The sequence below is a fragment of the Rhinoderma darwinii genome, chromosome 1, assembly GCF_050947455.1.
Source record: "Rhinoderma darwinii isolate aRhiDar2 chromosome 1, aRhiDar2.hap1, whole genome shotgun sequence".
In the NCBI taxonomy this organism is placed as follows: Eukaryota; Metazoa; Chordata; class Amphibia; order Anura; family Rhinodermatidae; genus Rhinoderma; species Rhinoderma darwinii.
In genome coordinates this window covers 250,053,975-250,080,198 of record NC_134687.1, presented here as the reverse complement: position 1 = coordinate 250,080,198, position 26,224 = coordinate 250,053,975, and the positions used below count along the sequence as shown (strand labels likewise).

General features: G+C 45.0%; 1 protein-coding gene across 1 annotated transcript in view; it reads right to left on the bottom strand.

The window, feature by feature from the left end:
• Window positions 1-26,224, bottom strand: part of LONP1 (lon peptidase 1, mitochondrial) — a 160,874-nt gene that overhangs the window by 43,707 nt on the left and 90,943 nt on the right. Inside the window, exons 11-12 of the mRNA XM_075863488.1 lie at window positions 12,647-12,734; window positions 4,679-4,801 (exon numbers count right to left, since the gene is read on the bottom strand). Of these exons, the coding sequence (XP_075719603.1) occupies window positions 4,679-4,801; window positions 12,647-12,734 (211 nt within the window). The remainder of the gene's footprint in view (window positions 1-4,678; window positions 4,802-12,646; window positions 12,735-26,224) is intronic.

The following is a 26,224-nucleotide window of genomic DNA, read 5'->3' as shown; positions in this document are numbered from 1 at the left end:
TGACGTGTTTAAGGAGCAGGGAATCCCTCTGCAGCAAGTAAAAAATAGAGTTGTAAATAAAAGTTATCCCTTAATGGGATTAAAAAAAAAAAGTAAAAAAAAAAGTCCCAAAAAGTGTTATTATTTTGCATAAAATATATTTTATTGCCCCTACATTAAATAAAACAAAAAAAAACCTACACATATTAGGTATGTACACGACCGTAATAACCTGAAGAATTAATCTAACATGTTATTTAGCGTGAAACTTGAACGAGATAAAAAATAAAGAAAAACGATGTAGAAAATGGCTTTTTCCTATATTCACACCATAAAAATATTTTTTTTCTACACCCAAATGGCGAAAACAAAAACAATTTTTCCTGCATAAAACAAGGCCTCATACGGCCACGTCAATGAAAAAATAAAAAAAGTTATGGCTGCTGAAAGGCAGTGGTAAAAATGGAAAAATGTAGCTGGACATTAAGGCCTTTTCAGACCCGGTCAATAAGGGGCTAAAACAGTTTTTCTGCAAAAAAAAATAAAAATTTGTACGTTTCACCTTCACTTTGCTTTAATTCCTGTGAAAAACCAAATGGGTTAAGAAACTTTCTAAATGCTGTTCCAAATACTTTGAGGGATGCCGTTTTTAAAATGGGGTGTTTTATAGGGGGTTTCTGATATAGAAGTCCCTCAATGCCACTTCAGAACTGAACTGGTTCCTGAAAAAATAGCATTTTGAAATTTTCTTGAAAATGTGAGAAATTGCTGCTAAAGTTCTAAGCCTTGTAACTTCCTGGAAAAATAAAAGAATGTTCAAAAAAACGATGCAAACATAAAAGTAGACAAATGGGAAATGTTAACTAGGAACTATTTTGTGTGGTATAACCATCGGTCTTATAAGCAGATACATAAAAAATTTTGAAAAATGCTAATTTTTGCACATTTTCTCAAAATGTTGGAATTTTTCACAAATGTATGTATGGACTGAATGTGTGGACTAAATTTTACCACTAACTTAAAGTACAATGTGTCACGAGAAAACAATCTCAGCTTGAAAAAATAAAAGCATTTCATAGTTATTATCAGATTAAAGGGACATGTCAGATTTGAAAAAAAACGGCCTAGTCCATTAGGTGAAAACAGGCTGTGTTCTTAAGGGGTTAATAATGATGCACATTTGGCAGTACAGATGTTATAGTGTTTGGGGCATTATAAAACGGAGTTAAAAGGACTGTCTCATGAAGACAACCCCTTTAAAAAGAAGCTGGCTTCTCTCATCCCCGGTGATGAGTTGTTATTGCTGGAGGTAGATGCAGCCAGTCACACACATGCAATGGCCTCAGCCGGAGAAAAGTAGCATAACATTTGGCAGTCCATGTAATGCAAAGAAGGTCCGGGTCCTGGAGTCGCTCTTAGGTTATGTTCACACATACAAAAAGAAGTGGCTGAAAATTACAGAGCTGTTTTCAAGGGAAAACAGCCTCTCATTTCAAGGCATTTTTTGAAGCTGAAAATGAAGCTTCACAAGAGAAAAAAAAGCTTATTTTGAGGTGTTTTTCATAGTGTCGATGGAAAATCAGCTCCAAAAAACACCTCAAGAAGTGACATCCTACTTCTTTTTACGAGGCGTTTTTTAAAATTCAGCAGTGTAAAAACACCTCTTGTGAACAGCACTGATTTTAATGGGAAGCTGTAGGCGTTTAGCTACTGTTTTTCTCAGAAATGCGCCTGAAAAAACTACATGCTAACATACTTTTACAGAGCGGCACACCGTTTTGGCATGTAGAGTGGGGGTCACAAGCATGGGATCCCTCTCTATGGCATCTAAAGGCCTGATGGGACAATTGCTTTAATAGAATTTAACCATGGATACAGAATGAGGCTCCGGGGAAAATGACTGATCTAAGGGCTTGCCCACACATCGGAATTGCTGAAGAAAATTTCTGCACAATTCCCGCTAAAACTAGCAGACTAAGGCCCCATGCACACGACCGTGTTCGGTCCGTGATATACGGTCCGCATGTCGGCTGCATGTCCCGGACCGAACACAGTGCAGGGAGTCGGGCTCCTAGCATCACACTTATCTATGACGATAGGGGTCACTGCCTGTCCGCGGAACTACTGTCCCGTACTGTAATCATGTTTTAGTGTGTGACAGTAGTTACGTGGATAGGCAGTGACACCTAGCGTCATAGATAAGTATGATGCTAGGAGCCCGGCTCCCTGTACTTTGTACGGTCCGGGACAAGCGGCCGACATGCGGACCGTATATCACGGACCGAACACGGTCGTGTGCATGAGGCCATAATGTTGCGGGCAAATCCGCACCATTTCCTGCGTTTTTTACAGCAGAAAATGGTGTGGATTTTGCTGCATTTTTTTCACGTCTGTGAGATGGTGATATCTCCTTTGAAAAACGCAATTCAGTCCACCTTCCGCAGAAGGAATTGACATGCTGCGGAACGGAAAAAAAACACACCGCAAGTCAATTTCGGATCAGAAATTTTACGCAGCGTATGGAGGAGATTTGTTAAATCTCACCCACTATGCTGCTACATATTTTCCGAAATTCCGGGCTGAATATTTGCAGCAATTTCGTTACGTGTGGACAAGCCCTAAGACCTACGAAGCAGTTGTGTAGACCCGCACAAAACCCTACATTTCAAAAAGAACTCAAGTTGCTAGTTCATTTCCAGTTGGTCTAAGTCCATCTACCACCTCTAATAATATTGTATTGTCTGAACACTGCATATAATGGAATAGAAATACCTAAATAAGTACAGGACACGAATGACGTACATAGGTTTTCAGTAGTGTAGCCCTAGTTTGCTCTCTTCAGGTAAGAAAGTGAGGGATCAAAAAGGACAAACTCCTCTAGCAGCTTACCACCCTTATAGGAGGCTGGTATCAGGAATCATCTCTGCATCTCTGGCAAAAACAGCGTTCTCTACCGAAAGGCTGTGTTTTTACGCGGCCGTTTTTCAAAACGGCCGCGAAAAAGAAGTGCAGGTCACTTGTTGGGACGTTTTTGGAGCAGTTTTTCATAGACTCTATTGAAAACGTAAACGAAAATCGCGAGTGGCTTAAAAAACGTCTGAAAATCAGGAGCTGTTTTCCCTTGAAAACAGCTCCGTATTTACAGACGTTTTTTGCCAAGAGTGTGAATATATCCTAAAAGGGTTTTTTCCGCAATTAACTTTTATCACCTATACATTGGATACATGTCTGATTGCTGGGGCCCCGACCAATCTCTAAAACGTGGGTCCTGACACCGTTCCCCCACACTGCACAATCGCAGTTAGGAGAATTTTAAATAAAGTGGCAGTCGTGCATGTGAGCTGACACACTATTTAATGTTTTTGAGCAGATGGAAACAGCCACTCCATTCAAAATCCTCCTCATTGCGTTCGAGCGACCGCCACCCTGTTCAAAATCCTCCTTGCATGCGCGACCGCCGCTCCATTTAAGATCCTCCGCACTGCGATTCCAGAGATCGCTGGGGGGCCCAGTGGTGGGCCCCTAGGAATCATACATTTAGCCCCTTTCCTGTGAGAAAAAAAATTTCCTCATAGTTAGGTTATGAAGAAAGGGGAGCCTTAGGAATAGTTCACACAGAGTTTTTTTGCAGGCTGACAAATTTGCTTAAAAATTCCTTTCAGAATTTTGAGGCAAATTTGGACCTGCCTACACTCTGTCTGCCGCGTTTTTTGGACGCGGCCATTGAGCGCCACGGGCAAAAAGCAGAGAACACCGCTTTATCTGCCTCCCATTGATGTCAATGGGAGGTCAGAAACGGAAACGCCTGAAGAAAGAGCATGGTGCTTCATTTTTGCCGCAAGTGGGGAAAAAAAAAAAGCTCGCGGGGAAGAAGTGTCATGCTCTTTCTTCAAAAAGAACGCCTTAAAAATCAAAAAACGCCCTCCGCCTCCCTTTGAAATCAATGGGAGGCGTTTTCTGATGTTTTTTGGCGCGGCTTCCGCTTGAAAAAATACTCTGAACTAGGCCTAAGTGTGTTTTGTGCTTTTAAAGCGTACCTAACCTTTCAGGTGACTTTTCAGAATAAGCAGTCTTAAGTGTGTCCTGTAATTTTGAGCAATGTTTCCTTCTGCATGTTTCGATATATTACGTTTTTTTTAATATTTGCTTGCATAGTTGATTTATGCAAAGCTTGTTGAAAAATTAGTGACCATTTAAGTGCAGCAACGTCATTCCAAATATGGATGAACACGTATCTGTTGCTGAAGTTCGCCATACACATTAGACCTTAGTTGGCTGAACCCACTGATTTCAGCGGGACATGCCAAACATCTGATGTGTAATAGATGTTTGGCCAACATTCGTTTGGCAAATGTCAGGGAAAAAAAGGAACAGGCATGTTGAATTTCAAGATACCCGGTCCTTTTTTCTCAAGAAAGATAAGCCACGTCCCAACCAAGCAAGCTTGTGTATGGAAACAAGACTTTCGCCAACAGCTATAGAAGACGTATGGCCGCATTTACTCTCAGCATAAAACCTGCTTGAGCAAGGAAACCTTGTTCATCTTTGAAACATGCAATAACCAAAAGGTAAAGAAAGGAGTCCCTGAACAAACATTCGCAGAAAAAGAAAAAGGGACCTCTCGCATTGGTTGTCTGGATTACTGCTAATCCAGTGAAAACGCCAAAAATACACACTTTACTACAAATTAATATTTTACCTTAGATAAGTCTACAGGAACATCCAAATAGTGGTCCAGAAAGTTTGAATTCTGTTCTGGATCCAGTAGTTCCAAGAGAGCAGAAGATGGATCACCTTGATATCCACGTCCAAGTTTATCCACCTATCAGAGGAGACACATTGCAATTTAATATGTACCAAAAATATAAGACCAACGCGTTCTCGTGTTGAATTCCACCCACCTCTCCACACGATAAAGCTGGTATACCTGGCAATCTATAATCTCAGCGGAAAATGTAAACACAGCGCAATTCAAGTGAATATGCGATTATATAATAAATAGTGAGGAGCCGCTCTTTGTGGAAGCTCGCTGCTCTGGCCAATAGTTAAGGGTTCTGATCCGATGACCATATGCCCTAATAGTGTATACAGACATTGTCCTCTTGGAGCAACCCCTTTAAAGCAAACTAACTTGTGATAAGCTTAAAAGGATTTACGCATCAGGGACATTTATGGCATATCCAACTATGTTCTTGTCATGAACATCGATGCCTCTTATGATTTTATTTGCCTTGCACTGGTTGCTAAAGGTAAATGTACTGTCCACCAATTTCCCCAAATCTTTTTAAGTAGTAGTTTTCCCCAGTGTTATATCATTTAATGCATAATTGTACAATTTGTTTCCTCGGCCCAAGTGCATAACTTTACATTTAACCACATTAACCCCTTCCCGCAATTTCACGTACAATTACGTGATGGGAGATGGTGTTTTCCCGCAATTCTACGTAACTGTACGTGAAACAGATGGAGCTGGCTCAGGAGCTGAACAAGCGACATCACCACCGGGTGACAGCTGTATGTTACAGCTGGCACCCTGAGGTATCGGCCAGGACCGGAGCTAGCCTCCGATCCAATCGATTAACCCCTCACATGCTGCGTTCACAAGAGATCGCAACATGTGAGGAGTTTATAGCCACCGGCACCCCAGCAACGTGATCACTGGGTTGCCGGTGGCTGCAAAGGCGATCGGAGGGCTAATACTTACCTCCCGGTCCGCCAGTAACGGAATCCTCCTATGCCCCGTCGTCGGCGGGGCCCAGGAGGCTTCCGGTACCATCGGCAAGATGGCGCCGGCTCAGCTTCCGGCTCAGAAGCTGAGCCGGGGTCATCAGCAGTGGGTGTCCGCTGTATGTTACAGCGGACACTCCGATCTATCGGCAGGAACCGGAGCTAGCTCCGATTCCTACCTTTAACCCCTTCAATGCAGCGATTCAATGCGATCGCTGCATCAAAGTGGCTTGTTTGAAATCGGCAGCCCTGCCATGCGATGGCAAGGCTGGCGACTGTTACTATGGCAACAGGATGCCTAACAATGGCTTCCTATCTGCCATTACGGAAGCCGATTAGGCCCCGCCCAGAGGCGGAGCCTGATTGGCTTGCTGTCAGTGAACAACTGACAGTTCTAATACATTGCACTACATAGGTAGTGCAATGTATTAGAACATCAAACAAACAGTTGGAGCTTCAAGTCCCCTAGTGGGACTAAAGAAAAGTGTCAAAAAAAGTGTCAAAAAAAGTAAAAATAAAAGTTGTAAAGAATACAATAAAAGTTTCAAATAATAACCCAAAACACAATCGCCCTTTTTCCCTTATCAAGTCATTTATTATTGAAAAAAAATAATAAAGCCATACATATTTGGTATGGCTGCGACCGTAACGACCTTAACTATAAAAATATTGTTATTTATTCCGCACAGTGAACGCCGTAAAAAAACAAACTAAAAAATACTGACATAATCGATATTTTTTAGTCACTTTGTCTTCCAAAAATTGAAATAAAAAGTGATCAAAAAGTCGCATGTACCTAAAAATGGTACCTATAAAAACTATAACTCGTCTCGCTAAAAACAAGCCCTCATACAGCTCCGTCGACTAAAAAATTGAAACCGTTATGGCTCTCACAACTTGGCGACAGAAAAAATCCATTCTCTTTACAAAAGTTATTTTATTGTGCAAAAAGTTGTAAAGCATAAAAAGTGCTATAAATTAGGTATCACCAGAATCGGACTGACCTGCAGAATAAAGGTAACATGTAATTTATAACACATGGTGAACGCTGTATAAAAAGAATTAAAAAAATATGCCAGAATTGATGTTTTTTGGTCACCTTGCCTCCCAAAAAAAAAAGGATAACAAGTGATCAAAAAGTCACATGTACCCCAAAATGGTACCAATAAAAACTACAGCTCGTCCCACAAAAAAAAACAGCCGTCATACCACTACGTCTATGAAAAAATAAAATTAGTTAAGGCTCCAATAAGCCAAGAAATAAAAATATTCAGTTGTCCCGGCCTGAGGGGAACATTTCTTCTGTTTTCAAGTGGCGAATTATCAAGGCCCCTAAAATTAGGGAACCAGGAAGGGGAGGGCCCAAACATATCTGCTGGAAGGGTGCCCGTATTATACCAGGACAACACTTCCCAGCAAAATTCCTTAAACTGCAAAGATCCCGAGTGTGGAGCAAAAAGGGAATAAGTAAAGACCATTTATTAGTGCGACACCGGCCTGTGCAGAAAGGATTGTGTCACATCGTAGCACACATCTATGGATTATTTTATTGTTTTTTTTTACCCCATTATTATATCACCTGACTATGCCCCTGATGTACTCTGCCCAGTTTACATGTACCTCCACATTATAAATGGAAACACCAGTAAGACTCCAAACAAAACTACTACAAGCAAAATCCACGCTCTAAAAGCCAAATGGCGCTACCTCCCTTCTGAACCCTACAGTGTGCCCAAACAGCAGTTTACTTCCACATATATGGCATCGTCATACCCGGGAGAACCCTTTTAACAATTTTTGGGGTGCATATCTCCAGTGGCACAAGCTGGGCGCCACATATTGGCATATCTATGGAAAAAAATCCCATTTTCACTCTGCAACATCGAGTGCACACCAATTTCTGCCAATCACCTGTGGGGTTAATATGCACACTACACCCCTAGGTGAATACCTTGAGGGGTGTAGTTTCCAAAATGGGGTCACTTCTGGGGGGGATCCACTGTTTTGGTCCCGCAGGGACTTTGCAAATGCGACATAGCGCCCAGAAACCAATCCAGCAAAATCTGTACTCCAAAAGCCAATTGGCGATCCTTCCCTTCTGAGCCCTACTCTGTGCCCAAACAGCAGTTTATGACCACATATGTGGTATTGCCGTACACAGGAGAAGTTGCTTTACAAGTGTTGGGGTGCTATTTTTCATTTATTTGTTGAGAAAATGAAACATTTTCAGCTAAAACTACGTCTTATTGAAGAAAAAGGATTTTTTTTATTTTCACTGCCCAATTCTAATAAAATCTATGAAACATCTGTGGGGTCAAAATGCTCACTACACCACTAGATGAATTCCTCAAGGGGTGTAGTTTCATGAATTGAGTCACTTTTGGGGAGTTTCCACTGTACTGGTACCTTAGGAGCTTTGCAAAAGTGACATGGTGTCAAGAAACCAATCCAGCAAAATCTGTGCTCCAAAAGCCAAATGGCGCTCCTTCTCTTCTGAGCCCTGCCGTGTGCCCAAACAGCAGTTTATGACCACAAATGGGGTATTGCCGTACTCCAGAGAAGTTGCTTTACAAATGTTGGGGTTCTTTTATTCCTTTATTTGTTGAGAAAATGAAAAATTTTGGGCTAAAGCTACATCTTATTGGAAAAAAAGGATTTTTTTTATCTTCACTGCCCAATTCTAATAAAATCTATGAAACCCCTGTGGGTTAAAAATGCTCACTACAACCCTAGATGGATTCTTCAAGGGGTTTCCTAAATGGAGTCACTTTTTTGGTGTTTTCACTGTTTTGGTCCCTTAGGGGCTTTGCAAATGCGATGTGGTCTCCGCAAATCATTCCTGCTAAATTTGAGCTACAAAAGCCAAATGGCACTCTTTCCCTTCTAAGCCCTGCCGTGTGTCCAAACAGCCTTTTATGACCACATGCCGGGTATTGTTTTACTCGGGAGATATTGCTTTACAAAAGTAGTGGTGCATTTTCTCCTTTTAGTCCTTGTGGAAATTAGAAAAAATTAGCTAAACCTACATTTTCTTTGAAAGAATGTAGATTTTAATTTTCACGGCCTACTTCCAATAATTTCTGCAAAAAACCTGCGGGGTCAAAATGCTCAATATACCCCTAGATAATTTCCTCAATCGGTATAGTTTCCCAAATGGGGTCACTTTTGGGGGATTTCCACTGTTTTGGCGCCGCAAGAGCCTTTCAGACCCGACATGGTGCCTAAAATATTTTCTAATAAAAAGGAGGCCCCAAAATCCTCTAGGTGTTCCTTTGTTTCGGAGGCCTGTGCTTCAGTCAATAAGTGCACTAGGGCCATATGTGGGGAATTTCTAAAAACTGCAGAATCTGGGCAATAGATATTGAGTTGCGTTTCTCTGGTAAAACTTTCTGTGTTACAAAAAAAATTGATGAAAAATGAATTTCTGCAAAAAAAATGTATCGAGCAAATTTTGCCAGTAACATAAAGTCCAATGTGTCACGAGAAAACAATCTCAGAATCGCTTGGATTGGTAAAAGCATTCCGAAGTTATTACCACATAAATTGGCTGTGTCCTGAAGGCCAAAACAGGCTGTGTGCTTAAGGGGTTAAACTTAATTTGTCATTTCTCCACCCAAACCTCCAGCTTCCCCAAATTCCTCTGTAGTATTACATTATCCTCCTCTGTGTTATATTACCTAAGGCTAAATGCACACAGGGAATTTGGTGCAGAAACTCTGCATCAAAACCGCAGGTATAATTGGCACCTAAGGGTCAATGCACACAATGCATATTCTGAACGGTTTTGCTGCACGTATTAAGAGTGCGGCAAAATTGCAGCATAAGACAGTACCAGCATAGTCAATGAGATTCTAGGTAAACTCATGTCCACGCTGCAGTATTTTTCGGGACGTAAATTGACCCGCGGTGCGTATTGTCAATTTCTCGTGATTCCGCTTGTGAATTCTATCCCTGTAGTTCTACAGAAATACACAGCAAAACCCGCAGCATGAAAACGCTGCGATTTATGCAGCAAATTGTAAAAACCGCACTGAAAACCGCACGTGCGGTATTTCCTATGAATTTCTTGCGGTTTTGCTGCGTATTTTCAGCAGCAAAATACTGAATGTGTGCATGTAGCCTAAGGGAAAATCTGCATCAAAACCGCAGGAATACGCAGGTAGTTCCACAGGTAAATTCTGCACCCAATAGTGCGTTTATAGATGCGTTTCTTATTTCTACATTTTGATGTAGATATAGGTGCGTTTTTATGCTGCAGATTATGATGCGTTTTCATTAAAACTAGTCAGATACATATCGCAGGTGGAAACGCAAGATAAATTGACATGCTGCGGATTTGAAAATACATACCGCAGGTCAATTTATGTTCAGAAAAAAACAACGTGTAGATGAGATTTTGTGAAATCTCATTTACTTTGCTGGTACTGTATTAAGCTGCGGATTTGCCGCACGAACATACGCGCCTCAAAATCACACATAATACAAATTGTGTGCATTTGGCCTCAGTGTTTTTTTTTTTAGGTATGGTTTTTACATTTTGATGCAGGAATCGGTGCGTTTTTATGCTGCAGATTTTTGTTTAAAACTAATCTAATACAATTCGCAAGCGTAAATGGAAGATAAATTGACATGTTGCGGATTTTAAAATACGTACCGCAGGTCGACTTCCATGCAGAAAAAAATGCAATGTGCAGACTAGGTTTCTTGAAATCTCATTTAGGCTTTATTCAGACGAACGTGAAAAAGGTCCGTGCAACGCGCGTGATTTGCACGCGCGTTGCACGGACCTATATGTGTCTATGGGGCCGTGCAGACATGTCCGTAATTTTTGCTCAGCGCGAGTCCACTGAAAAAAAGTCACGACATGTCCGTTCTTTGGGCGTTTTGCACGCATCACGCACCCATTGAAGTCAATGGGTGCGTGAAAACCACGCATGCCGCACGGAAGCACTTCCGTGCGAACTGCGTGATTCGCGCAAAAGAGCTGTCAAAAGGATGAATGTAAACAGAAAAGCACCACGTGCTTTTCTGTTTACAAACATCCAAACGGAGTGTCTTTGAGAAGAGCGAACCCGGACAACCGACCCGAACTTCACCGGGTTCGGCCGAACTCGTTTTGGCCGAACCCGGTAAAAAAATATCCGGTACGCGACGTCAGGAGATAGTCACTGTCCAGGGTGCTGAAAGAGTTAAACTGTTTCAGCACCCTGGACAGTGACTTCCGATCAAAATATACATGAACGAGTTGAAAAAAAAAAAGTTCTAACTTACCGATAACTCCCGGCTTCTTCCTCCAGTCTAACCTCCCGGGATGACAATTCAGTCCAAGTGACAGCTGCAGCCAATCGCAGGCCAAGCACAGGCTGCAGCGGTCACATGGACTGCCGTGTCATCCAGGGAGGTGGAGCCAGATGTCAAGAGAGGCGCGTCACCAAGGCAACGGCCGGGAAGTTCTCGGTAAGTACGAACCTCTTTTTTTTAACAGGTTGCTAGATATGGTGATCGGAATTCACTGTCGAGGGTGCTGAAAGAGTTACTGCCGATCAGTTAACTCTTTCAGCACCCTGGACAGTGACTGACGTCGGCTAGAATCATCTCTATGATGGCGGCTGCGCGAAAATCATGCAGCCGCGCATCATACACGGATGACACACGGAGCTGGCAAGTGATTTTTGCGCGCGCAAAACGCCGCGTTTTTGCGTCCGCAAAAACACCACGTTCGTGTGAATCCAGCCTTACTTTGCTGGTACAGTATTATGCTGCGGATTTGCCGCATGAAAATCTGCGTGGCAAATCCGCACGGAATACGATTCGTGTGTATTTGGAATTACAGAGCTAAGTATCAAAAAGCAAATACTGAAATTCTACTCTGCAAACCCTCTACAAGGTCATTAACCCCTTGAGGACTGCCATACTGCTATATACGTTCTAACTGCCAATGACTCGTGCAGTTAGCATGTGTATAAGGCTGGGTTCACACGACCTATTTTCAGGCGTAAACGAGGCGTATTATGCCTCGATTTACGCCTGAAAATACTGCTCCAATACGTCGGCAAACATCTGCCCATTCATTTGAATGGGTTTGCCGACGTACTGTGCCGACGACCTGTAATTTACGCGTAAAATGACTGCCTCGTCAAAGAAGTGCTGGACACTTCTTTGGACGTTTTTGGAGCCGTTTTCTCATAGACTCCAATGAAAACAGCTCCAAAAACGGACGTAAAAAACGCCGCGAAAAACGCGAGTTGCTCAAAAAACTTCTGAAAATCAGGGGCTGTTTTCCCTTGAAAACAGCTCCATATTTTCAGACGTTTTTGGTCACTACGTGTGCACATACCCTAAACGTTGACAGCCTGGAACAGGTCTAATGAGTGCAGTGCTGCTTCAGTGTGAGCGGCATTGCACTCTCATGTCGGCCGGGGATTTGAGAGCCCCGGAATATACCCCCACCGTAGATGGTGCCACCCACAACCCACTGTAGGCAGCGCAAAACCCTCCGTACATAGCGCCACCTAAGCTCCTTCCAGCATCGGAATCCCCAAACAGGAACTGCCTGGCGTCACACCCCGATGCACGTTTCGGCTCGAAGCCTTCGTCTGGGGGTGGTGCCAGAGAGTACGGAGTAAAGAGTCTGAATACTTATGCCAATGCAATTTTTTAGATTTTCCTTTTCAATAAATTAGCAAAGATTGCTAACATTCGGTTTTCACTTTGTCATTATGGGGTATTGAGTGCAGAATGACGGGGAGAAACTTGAATTTTATTTTTAACAAAATGCCTCAACATAACAAAATTTGAAAAAATGAAAAGTTATTTGCACTTAGACTGCAGAATCTACGAGGTACAGTCGTGCTTGGAGAAACAGCAATATGCAACATTCTTATTATTAGCCGGTATTACAGCACCAACCCTTATTAATAAATTAAAGGAAATCACAAACCTCATCAATAAGAACAAGAGGATTCTCCGTTTTGGTTTTCTTTAGACACTGGATGATTTTTCCTGGCATTGCCCCAACATACGTTCTCCTGTAGAGAAGTTTAGATGCTTGAATTGAAATGTTAACCATGTATTTATAAACAAACACATACTTAGACGGAATAATAGCACTTTATACAAATCATTTACTTCACAGAATTAAGCCATTGGTTTTATATCAGCATGTTCACATGATCACCATGGGGAGCTTAGATTTAGAAATCGGTTTTGTCTTGACTGAACAACCACTTAAAAACAGAGAAACGTCAAAATATTAATTTGATTGTTAAGAATTAGAAACCACAAAGGAGGAGTAACTGATATCCTTTAACCCCTTGACGACATTTGTCGCAAGTATACATCATGTAAAGCTAGTGCTTCCGGCAATTTGTCGTATACGTCCGACAAATGGATGCTGAGTCCATACCATCATCCCCGGCTGTCAGCTATGTTACAGCTGACACCCTGCTGTAATGGCGGGGACAGACTTTAGCTCCGATCCCCGCCATTAACTCCTTAAATGCAGCAGTAAAAATTAAAAAATGCATTTAAGGTTTTTGCAGCTCTTCGCCACCCCAGCAACGAAATTGCCAGGGTGCTGGTGGCTGCAATGGCAACCGGAGGCCTAATACTGGCCTCCTTGTCTGCCTATTACGGAAGCCTTCCAAGACCCACCCGAAGGCAGGGCCTAAAAGGCTTCCGTAGCCCACACTAAGATGGCACCGGCTCAGGAGCTGAGCCGGCGTCATCAGCGGTGGATGTCAGTTGTATGTTACAGCTGACAACCTCCTGTAACGGCACGGACCGGAGCTAGCTCCAGTCCCTGCCATTAACCCCTTAGATGAAGTGATTGAAAGCGATCGCTGCATCTTAGCAGTTGGTAGCAAATTGGCAGCACTGCATGTGATCGCAGGCTTGCTGACTGCTGCTATGGCAACAGGAGGCCAAACAATGGCCTCCTGCTCTGCTGTTACGGAATCCGATTAGGTCCTGTCCGGAGGCGAAGCCTAATCGGCTTACGGGTCAGTGAACGACATAGGTAGTGAATGGATTCGAAAATAAATCAGACAGTTAGAGCTTTAAGTCCCCTAGTGGGAGTAAAGGGGAAAAAGTGGGGCTGGGGGAAAAAGTGCGGAGAAAAAAGGTGCGGAGAAAAAAGGTGCGGAGAAAAAAGGTGAGGGAAGAAAAAAGGTGAGGGAAAAAAAAAAGGTGGGGAAAAAAAAAGGTGGGGAAAAATTATGCCAAAAGTTTCAATTAATAAAATAAAACAAAACACAATCACCCTTTTTTCCCTAATCAAGTCCTTTATTATTGAAAAAAAATAAAAATAAACATACATATTTGCTATTATGGCGACCGTAACGGCCTGAATTATAAAAATATAATGTTATTTATTCCACGCTGTGAAGGCGTTAAAAAAAAAATACAATGTAAAAAACAATGCCAGAATTTCTGTTTGTTGGTCACTTTGCCCTACAAAAAATTAATCAAAACGTTGCATGTATCCAAAGACGGTATCTATAAAAACTATAGCTTGTCTCGCGTGGCATCATCTGCAGGGGGGGGGGGGGCCAGCGTGGCATCATCTGCAGGGGGGGGGCCAGCGTGGCATCATCTGCAGGGGGGCGCCAGCGTGGCATCATCTGCAGGGGGGGGGGCCAGCGTGGCATCATCTGCAGGGGGGGGGCCAGCGTGGCATCATCTGCAGGGGGGGGGCCAGCGTGGCATCATCTGCAGGGGGGGCCAGCGTGGCATCATCTGCAGGGGGGGCCAGCGTGGCATCATCTGCAGGGGGGGCCAGCGTGGCATCATCTGCAGGGGGGGCCAGCGTGGCATCATCTGCAGGGGGGGCCAGCGTGGCATCATCTGCAGGGGGGGCCAGCGTGGCATCATCTGCAGGGGGGGCCAGCGTGGCATCATCTGCAGGGGGGGCCAGCGTGGCATCATCTGCAGGGGGGGCCAGCGTGGCATCATCTGCAGGGGGGGCCAGCGTGGCATCATCTGCAGGGGGGGGCCAGCGTGGCATCATCTGCAGGGGGGGGCCAGCGTGGCATCATCTGCAGGGGGGGGGGCCAGCGTGGCATCATCTGCAGGGGGGGGCCAGCGTGGCATCATCTGCAGGGGGGGGCCAGCGTGGCATCATCTGCAGGGGGGGGCCAGCGTGGCATCATCTGCAGGGGGGGGCCAGCGTGGCATCATCTGCAGGGGGGGGCCAGCGTGGCATCATCTGCAGGGGGGGCCAGCGTGGCATCATCTGCAGGGGGGGCCAGCGTGGCATCATCTGCAGGGGGGGCCAGCGTGGCATCATCTGCAGGGGGGGCCAGCGTGGCATCATCTGCAGGGGGGGCCAGCGTGGCATCATCTGCAGGGGGGGCCAGCGTGGCATCATCTGCAGGGGGGGCCAGCGTGGCATCATCTGCAGGGGGGGCCAGCGTGGCATCATCTGCAGGGGGGGCCAGCGTGGCATCATCTGCAGGGGGGGCCAGCGTGGCATCATCTGCAGGGGGGGCCAGCGTGGCATCATCTGCAGGGGGGGCCAGCGTGGCATCATCTGCAGGGGGGGCCAGCGTGGCATCATCTGCAGGGGGGGCCAGCGTGGCATCATCTGCAGGGGGGGCCAGCGTGGCATCATCTGCAGGGGGGGCCAGCGTGGCATCATCTGCAGGGGGGGCCAGCGTGGCATCATCTGCAGGGGGGGCCAGCGTGGCATCATCTGCAGGGGGGGCCAGCGTGGCATCATCTGCAGGGGGGGCCAGCGTGGCATCATCTGCAGGGGGGGCCAGCGTGGCATCATCTGCAGGGGGGGCCAGCGTGGCATCATCTGCAGGGGGGGCCAGCGTGGCATCATCTGCAGGGGGGGCCAGCGTGGCATCATCTGCAGGGGGGGCCAGCGTGGCATCATCTGCAGGGGGGGCCAGCGTGGCATCATCTGCAGGGGGGGCCAGCGTGGCATCATCTGCAGGGGGGGCCAGCGTGGCATCATCTGCAGGGGGGGCCAGCGTGGCATCATCTGCAGGGGGGGCCAGCGTGGCATCATCTGCAGGGGGGGCCAGCGTGGCATCATCTGCAGGGGGGGCCAGCGTGGCATCATCTGCAGGGGGGCCAGCGTGGCATCATCTGCAGGGGGGCCAGCGTGGCATCATCTGCAGGGGGGCCAGCGTGGCATCATCTGCAGGGGGGCCAGCGTGGCATCATCTGCAGGGGGGCCAGCGTGGCATCATCTGCAGGGGGGCCAGCGTGGCATCATCTGCAGGGGGGCCAGCGTGGCATCATCTGCAGGGGGGCCAGCGTGGCATCATCTGCAGGGGGGCCAGCGTGGCATCATCTGCAGGGGTGCCAGCGTGGCATCATCTGCAGGGGTGCCAGCGTGGCATCATCTGCAGGGGTGCCAGCGTGGCATCATCTGCAGGGGTGCCAGCGTGGCATCATCTGCAGGGGTGCCAGCGTGGCATCATCTGCAGGGGTGCCAGCGTGGCATCATCTGCAGGGGTGCCAGCGTGGCATCATCTGCAGAGTGAACATGTGACCTTCCTTTGAGTGTTTTCAGGGAGTTGGGACAAAAAAAGCCTGACAAATGAAATATCAGTTTTTGTTTTTTTAATGGCCATGAAAAACGGATGCAAAACGGATGTCAAAACGGCCATTAAAAACAGACAGACGGACTGGAAATGGATGTAAATTTGGAGACACACTGATGCAAAATGGCCATTAAAAACTGACAGTTGATCAGTTTGTAATGGCCATTATTTTTCACCGTCGTGTGAATGCAGCCTAAAAATAGACTTCTGAAATTTTCTTCAAAATGTGAGAAATTTCTGCTAAAGTTCTAAGCCTCGTAGCGTCCTAGAAAAATAAAAGAATGATCAAAAAAAGATGCAAATCTAAAGTAGACATATGGGTGATGTTAATTAGCAACTATTTTGTGTGGTATTACTATTTGTTTTACAAGCAGATACATTTAAAATGAGAAAAATGCCATTTTTTGCTAAGCTTTGGTGTTTTTCACAAATAATGAATGTATCGACCAAATTTACCACTAACTTGTGTCACGAGAAAACAATCTCAGAAATCGCTTGGATAGATAAAGTTATTACCACATAAAGCGGCACGTCAGAATTGAAAAATAAGGCTCTGTTAGGAAGGTCAAAAGTGGTTGCAGCGGGAAAGGGTTAAAACTGATGTGTCCCCCCTACTATGCTGCTCTGTTCAAGCGTAAAGTTTCGTAAAAAAATGCTAAACCGCTTCTAAAATTATAATTTCAAAATATGCCAGCTTTATTCATGTCACTTATGCCTATGTCAATATGCATACATCTTCACATAATCATCAAAACTGGAGAGACCAAAAATCACTGCAATCCTGATGTAGATTAAAATCCGAGTCATGGAGTTACTAAATGGTCTGATTAGATCTGTAACTGATCATATTCTAACCCCTGTAGGGGGGGGGGGGCACAGGATTTTTGTACTTACCTGTAAAATCCCTCTCTCGTTGAAATCACTGGGGACACAGTACCATGGGTATAGGCCGCTGTCACTGGGAGCTAGACACTAGGTAAATATCAAAAAAAAGCCCAGTAGGCTATACCCTTTGCTGAGCACTCAGGTCCTCAGTTTGTACCAAGAGCAGTAAGAGAGCAGAGAAAGTTTAACACAATGTTTCCAATGAGAAAACCAACCTCAAGAAGCAAAAAAACAATCAATATAGGAATCAGGTGGGATCTGTGTCCCCACAGTGAATTCAACAAGAAAGGGATTTTACTGGTAAGTACAAAAATCATGTTTTCTCTTTAAAGTATTAACTGGGCGACACAGTACCATGTGACGTCCTAAGGCAGTCCCTTAGGGTGGGAAAAAATAATCATAGCTATGCGAGCAGCCTAAACCACGGCTGCTTGCAACACCATCTGACTCAAACTGGCATCGGCAGAAGCTTGAACTTTAGATAAACGTGTGACAAACTTCTGACATGTCATAGTAACAATGCAGAAGTTTGGATTGGTGGGGGTCCACTGAGACCCCCACCAATCGCTAGAACAAAGCAGCTGAAGTGTTCATGTGAGCGCTCAGCCGCTTTGTGTGTGTTCGGCTTTTTACGGAAAGCCGATGTATCGGAGTACGGGCTCATAGACTTTCTATTGAGTCCGTACAACGATACATCTATTTCCGGAAAAAGCCGAACAGACACAAAGCGGCTGAATGCTCACACGAGCACTTCAGCTGCTTCGTTCTAGCGATTGGTGGGGGTCTCAGTGCTCGGACCCCCACCAATCCAAACTTCGGACATGCCACTATGACACGTCAGCAGTTTGTCAAACGTTTAGCTACACTTTAAGAATGGATCCGGCAAAACCTCGAAAAAGTATGTAACGAGGACCAGGTGGCGGCTTTACAGACCTTAAGGGCAGAAGCTTGATGCCGCACCACTCAGGAGGCACCAACTGCCCTAGTAGAATGAGCAGTGACCCGGAAGGGAGGTTCCCTACCCTCTAGTAGAGTAGGCCTTAACGGCCAAACTAATCCAGCTAGCAATGGTGGCCTTTGAGGCCGGGCCACCCTTACAAGGGCCCTCAGAAACAACAAATAGGGAGTTATTTTTCCGGAAGGACTTCGTAGCTGTAATTACTGCTGGGCGATTTTGCCAAAAAATAAAATCTAGATTTTTTTCTACACTTTGGGAGATTTTAGATTTGAATCTCGATTTTTCTTATTTTTTTCTGTTTATTTAACAGTAATACCCAGAGATAAGTGATTTATATAAAGAAAATGTATTAAATTAACATATATTGCTATAATTATTGTACGTAACTTCACAACTTTTAACCTCTGCAAATACTTTTTTTTTTTTTATCATAAATACAATTAGAGAATTGTCTATCTAATTGATTATAACTTCTGTGTCCCCTGGCAGGGAACAGGTTAACAGAATCTATAATCAATTATATACTTTGTGCACGAACATCCAACCTCTGCCCGTCACCACCTCAGCCAGTCTCTGATATTGCAGGCGAGAGCAGTGTAAAGTGCAGCAGGGCCAGGCAGATAGCACCGAGCGGGCACTCTTGGGAGCGATTACATTATAGTGTCTGAAGTCAGAGGAGGACCCACAAAGGCCCCACGATGGAGGGTTAAATAAATTACATTAAGGTCGGATTCTCACGACTGTGATTGGACCGTGAAAATAAATCTGTGTCTCCGCCGGATTCCCCAACCCCAGCATGATACATGTGAACGGGACTCCTGGCATCATAGTCATTTAGGCTACAGTCACATGACAGTGAAAAAAGATGGCCATTAAAAACTGATCAATTGTCAGTTTTCCATGTCCATTTTGCATCAGGGTCTCCAAATTCTCATCCGTTTCCAGTCCGACTGTCTGTTTTTCATGGCCATTAAAAAAAAGTTTTTTTTGTCCCAATCCCCTGAAATCACCACAGTGCCCATATATAGTGACATAGTGCCGCAACCTCCCTGTAGATAGTGCCGCAATGTCCCTGCAGATAGTGCCACACTGCCCACATCAGTGCCACACTGCCCACATGTAATGACAGTGCCACAGTGCCCACATGCAATGACAGTGCCCACATGCAATGACAGTGCCCACATGCAATGACAGTGCCCACATGCAATGACAGTGCCCACATGCAATGACAGTGCCCACATGCAATGACAGTGCAATTAGCATGACCTTAGCCAACCTTTGAGCAGCTTTAACGGAGACGCAACAGATCTATTTAGACATCTGCGAAAGCTGTGCAGCTAGCAGGGAAGTATCCACATGAGTCCCCTGAATCAATTGCATTCTGTAGTAGAGTAGCTAGATCAATACCAGCCAAGATAACCCATTATGCTGCAAAAAGGGCGCCTGACAAGCAATGGGCGTGCTTAAAGTGGCTTTTGCAATAGACTCCACTTTGCCATCAACATGATCCCTTAAGGCGGAAGCATCTTCAACCGGTAAAGTAGTATTTTCATAAAAGCAGTCCATGGGAGCATCTAACTTGGGGTGAGCTGGCCATTTGGCAATACACTCATCAGAGAAACAAAATATAGTCCACACTCCTGGACACGTAAATAGACCCGGTCAGGGTGTTTCCATGTATCAGAAAACAGTTTGTCAAAACCCTTATGATCTGGAAAGAGCAGAGGGGGTCGCTGTGGCGATGCAATAATTAAGCATTCTAAAGTGAAATCAGCAGGATTATCTGCAATCCTTAGTATATCTCTCACTGCCTGAATGAGATCCTTCACAGCAAGGAGTGGATCGCTTCTATTACACCCAAACGCCGAATCGAAAAGAGAGAGACGCCCCCTGAAGAAGTTGGTTCAGTTATAGCTCTTGAATGATTAGAATGAAGTAAACCTGCAGTATTTACACTACCGTTCAAAAGTTTAGGGTCACTTAGATATTTCCTTATTTTTGCAAGAAAAGCAGTTTTTTTCAATGAAGATAACATTAAATTAATCAGAAATACACTCTATACATTGTTAATGTGCTAAATTACTATTCTAGCTGCAAACATCTGGTTTTTAATGCAATATCTACATAGGTGTATAGAGGCTTTTTTCCAGCAACCATCACTCCAGTGTTCTAATGGTACATTGTGTTTGCTAACTTTATTAGAAGGCTAATGGATGATTAGAAAACACTTGAAAACCCTTGTGCAATTATGTTAGCACCGCTGTAAACAGTTTTGCTGTTTATAGGAGCTATAAAACTGACCTTCCTTTGAGCTAGTTGAGAATCTGGAGCATTACATTTGTGGGTTCGATTAAACTCTCAAAATGGCTAGAAAAAGAGAGCTTTCATGTGAAACTCGACAGTCTATTCTTGTTCTTAGAAATGAAGGCTATTCCATGCAAGAAATTGCCAAGAAACTGAAGATTTCCTACAACAGTGTGTACTACTCCCTTCAGAGGACAGCACAAACAGGCTCTAACCAGAGTAGAAAGAGAAGTGTGAGGCCCCGCTGCACAACTGAGCAACAAGACAAGTACATTAGAGTCTCTAGTTTGAGAAATAGACCCCTCACAGGTCCTCAACTGGCAGCTTCATTAAATAGTACCCGCAAAACGCCAGTGTCAACGTCTACAGTGAAGAGGCGACTCCGGGATGCTGGCCTTCAGGGCAGAGTGGCAAAGAAAAAGCCATATCTGAGACTGGCTAATAAAAGGAAAAGATTAATATGGGCAAAAGCACACCGACATTGGACAGAGGAAGATTGGAAAAAAGTGTTATGGACAGACGAATCGAAGTTTGAGGTGTTTGGATCACACAGAATAACATTTGGGAGACGCAGAACAACTGAAAAGATGCTGGAAGAGTGCCTGACGCCATCTGTCAAGCATGGTGGAGGTAATGTGATGGTCTGGGGTTGCTTTGGTGCTGGTAAAGTGGGAGATTTGTACAAGGTAAAAGGGATTTTGAATAAGGAAGGCTATCACTCTATTTTGCAACGCCGTGCCATACCCTGTGGACAGCGCTTGATTGGAGCCAATTTCATCCTACAACAGGACAATGACCCAAAGCACACCTCCAAATTATGCAAGAACTATTTAGGGAAGAAGCAGGCAGCTGGTATTCTATCTGTCATGGAGTGGCCAGCGCAGTCACCAGATCTCAACCCCATAGAGCTGTTGTGGGAGCAGCTTGACCGTATGGTACGCAAGAAGTGCCCATCAAGCCAATCCAACTTGTGGGAGGGCCTTCTGGAAGCATGGGTTGAAATTTCTCCCGATTACCTCAGCAAATTAACAGCTAGAATGCCAAAGGTCTGCAATGCTGTAATTGCTGCAAATGGAGCATTCTTTGACGAAAGCAAAGTTTGAAGGAGAAAATTATTATTTTAAATAAAAATCATTATTTCTAATCTTGTCAATGTTTTGACTATATTTTCTAGTCATTTTGCAACTCATTTGATAAATATAAGTGTGAGTTTTCATGGAAAACACAAAATTGTCTGGGTGAACCCCAAACTTTTGAACGGTAGTGTATGTCCAAAGAGGAATCAGAGGAAGAATGATATCTCCTTCATTTCCTGGCCCGCTTGCATCCCGCACTGGGAGAACTAGAACGAATGCAATCCAGGGAAGAATATCTGGGGGCCTGAATGAACTGTGGTGCCTGAGAGGGGTCAGAGAATTAGAACGCTAACTACTGAGTAAGGCGTTGTAAGGCACGTACCGTAGCCTGACAGAGGCGGGGAGATTAAGAACGGGGTGAGGGAGCCCCCCAGTTGGGGGGTAACAAGCTCTTTAGCCATGGGGGATATGGGATTCTGTGGTGCTTTAGGCAGATGGCATTATGGCAGATGGTGGTCTCCAGTTCTCTCATGCCCCCAGACCTGAGAACAGGCAGGGTGGGGGAGAAGGTATACTTCTTTCCCCACACTGCACTTTCCAGGTCATTCCCCCGGTCCCCTCACTCACATTTCCCTCTTTTGAAGTCCACACCCTCAGACTCTTTTACCCTTTTTCCCTCCGAGTGGCAGTTGTCTACCGCCCCCCGGGCTCACCCCGCCAATTCCTGGATAATTTTGCTGCCTGGCTTCCACAATTTCTATCCTCTGAAACACCCACTCTCATCATGGGTGACTTCAACATCCCCATTGATAACCCAATCTCCCCATCTGCCTCCCAGTTTCTATCTTTAACCTCGTCCCTAGGTCTGTCACAACTTACTAACTCTCCTACACATGAGGACGAGAAAAAGCAAAAAACACGGCGCCACATAGTGCAGGTTACCCAGGTATGGAGTGGTGTACAAGAAGAGTGGTACTCACCTGGTAACGGATGGTAGAAGGCAATAAAGGATAAAGGTACAGCTGCTGCCAGGACTCGGGACCGGTGATTCAAATGAACGACCGCGAAGTTTATGCTGGTATAGCAGGAAAAGGAGTCACCACGGGCGCTGCTGCACTTCAATGGAACCAAAATGCTGACCTGATGAAGATGCCAGTACGGCATCGAAACGCGTAGTCCTATTATTAATAAATTCCATTTATTCTTACAATCCTCCGTACATTATTACCAACGATCTGAACCTTCCAAGCATTTTGGTTCCATTGAAGTGCAGCAGCGCCCGTGGTGACTCCTTTTCCTGCTATACCAGCATACACATGAGGACGGGCATTCACTTGACCTGGTCTTCCGTCTCTGCTCAGTTTCTGACTTTATTAACTCTCCTCTCCCGCTTTCTGACCACAACCTTCTCTCCTTTACTATCAAATATTCTCTGCCTTCTCAGGTCATCCCTACATATCAGACATACAGAAATCCACATGTCATTAACACTCAGAAACTCATAGACAGTCTACAGTCCTCATTGTCCCCTATCTCTTCCCTCTCCTGTCCCATTCTGGTTGCCAAACTTTACAATAACACTCTCAAGAATGCATTGGATGAAGCAGCCCCCCTTATACTCCGAACCACTCGACAAAGACAACCCTGGCACACGCCTCAATCCCGCTTTCTTCAGCGGTGCTTGAGATGTGCCGAACGATGTGGAGAAAATCGCATTTGGATGCAGATTTCCTCCATTACAAATTTATGCTGTGAACTTACAACACTGCCCTTCACCGAGCCAAACAAGTCTATTTCACCTCTCTCATCTCCACACTATCTAATAATCCAAAACGCCTCTTTGATACTTTTCACTCCCTCCTTAGTCCTAAAGTGCAGACGCCAATCACAGATCTCAGTGCTGAAGACCTGGCCACTTATTTTAAAGTTAAAATTGACAACATCCGCCATGATATTATCTCCCAGTCCCCTAGTAACATCGATCCCCTTCCCTCCCGCACTCCCTCTTCTTCACTCTCAGCATTTGACCCAATAACAGAAGAAGTCTCTAGGCTCCTCTCTTCTTCTCGTCCTACTACCTGTCCAAGTGATCCTATCCCCTCACACCTCCTCCAGTCTCTCTCCCCAGCTGTCACTGGTCACCTAACTAAAATATTTAACCTCTCTCTTTCCTCTGGTATCTTTCCCTCCTCATTTAAACATGCCATTATAAACCCATAACTGAAAAAACCGACTCTTGACCCATCCAGCGCTGCTAACTACCGACCAGTCTCTAATCTGCCCTTCATCTCCAAACTCCTGGAACGCTTGGTCTACTCTCGCCTTATCCACTATCTCTCTGCTAACTCCATTCTAGACCCCTTACAATCTGGTTTCCGCACTCTACACTCCACAGAGACTGCCCTTACCAAAGTCTCAAATGATCTCTTGGCGGCTAAATCTAACCGCAAATACTCTCTACCGATTCTTCTGGATCTCTCTGCTGCCTTTGACACTGTAGACCACAAACTCCTACTTAAGATGCTCCACTCTTGGCCTCAAGGACACTGCTCTCTCTTGGTTTTCCTCCTATCTCTCTGACCGCTCGTTCAGTGTGTCATTTGCTGGTTCCACTTCTTCTCCTCTTCCCCTTGCTATCGGGGTTCCTCAGGGATCAGTCCTAGGTCCGCTTCTCTTTTCTCTCTACACAGCTCCTATTGGACAAACCATCAGCAGATTTGGCTTCCAGTACCATCTCTACGCCGATGACACCCAATTATATACCTCTTCCCGTGACATCACCCGCGCTCTAATACAAAACACCAGTGATTGTCTGTCCGCCGTCTCTAACATCATGTCCTCTCTCTATCTGAAACTGAATCTTTCTAAAACTGAGCTCCCAGTGTTCCCACCATCTACTAACCTCCCTAAACCGGATGTCTCCATCTCTGTGTGTGGCACTATCATAACTCCTAAGCAGCACGCCCGCTGTCTCGGGGTTATTTTTGACTCCGATCTTTCCTTTACTCCTCACATTCAATCACTTTCACCTCAAAAATATCTCCAGAATCCGCTCTTTTCTTACGGAGGAAACTGCCAAAACTCTCATTGTTGCTCTGATTCACTCTCGTCTTGACTACTGTAACTCATTACTAATCGGTCTTCCCCTCACCAAACTCTCCCCTCTCCAATCTATCCTCAATGCAGCAGCCAGGCCCATATTTATGACCAACCGCTACACCAACGCTTCTAATCTGTGCCAGTCACTGCACTGGTTGCCCATCCCCTTCAGAATAAAATTCAAACCTATTACTCTCACCCACAAAGCTCTCCACAGTGCCGCACCTCCTTTTATCTCCTCCCTCATCTCTGTCCACGACCCTACTCGGGCTCTACTTTCTGCCAAGGAGCTTAGATTAAAATCCTCCATAATCCGAACCTCCCACTCCTGCCTCCAAGATTTTTCTCGTGCTGCACCAGTCCTCTGGAATGCGCTACCCCAGACAATCAGATTAATTCCCAATATCCACAGTTTTAAACATACCCTGAAAACACATCTATTTAGACAGGCCTATAACATTCCCTAATCTGACTCCTTTCCATGGCCCCCCTTTTAGATTAGTCATCAGAATAAGATTCCCTCACACTCCTTTTCTTCATGTCAGTCATACACGGATACTGGCTGGTGACCGGCTCATGCAGCTTTATGTGTATCACCCCATGTGTATAAAAATGGCTGGACTATTGTACAGAACAAACACTGTTACACTTTGTGTCTCCCTTATTTCCTCATAGATTGTAATCTCTTGTGAGCAGGGTCCTCACTCCTCTGGTTTTAATTGTAAATTAACTTTGTCACTATGTAATGTCTGATATTGTTTGTTTCATGTTCCCTCTAAATTGTAAAGTGCTGCGTAATATGTTGGCGCTATATAAATAAAGATTATTTTTATTATTATTAATTAAACACAGAACTCTTTCCGCCCAGCGCCCGCAGGGGAGTTACCCAAGTGGAACACACAAGGGACTCGCACCCTGCACCTAAAAAAAATAAAATAAATAAAAAGTCTATCAGAATTGTCTGCAGTGCAGGACATGTCTGCCTCCTACGGACACTAGGCTAAAACTGAGCAGCGGAGTTCTCAGCAGAGGGTATAGCCCACTGGGCAGAGCCACACTTTTTTATATTTACCTAATGTCAGCCTCCTAGTGACAGCAGCCTATACCCATGTTACTATGTCTCCCAGTAAATACTTTAATGAGAAATATGCTATTCATTTTATCCAAGAAGCCTTCTAATTGGTTCTCCCAGCTCATTCTGTTCCCAAGTCAAGAGTCTAGATTATTAGAAAATCTGGTGCTGGAAAAAAGGGGAAGGTACTGGATCCTGCATTAACCACTTAATCTATAACGGATATATCCGTCAAGAGCGGGTGCTAGTTCCCGCTCTGTGACAGATCTATCCATTATCAAGATCTCGTGGCTACTGCCACTGTACCCATAAGATAAGCGGCAGGAGAACTGCTGTTATATACACTCGGCTCCTGCCGCAATATAAAAAATATCCGATCCCGGCAGTTCAACCGCTTAGATGCTGTGGTCAATTGCGACATCTAAGGTGTGTGACAGAAAGAGGGGGCTCTTTCAGCCTATCTGCATTGTGGTGCGCCGATGGGTTACCATGGTAGCCGCGGACCTAACAAAGGCCCCCAGATCGGTCATTGTTAACTGCTTATTAGGTAATAATGCTTTGGAATACT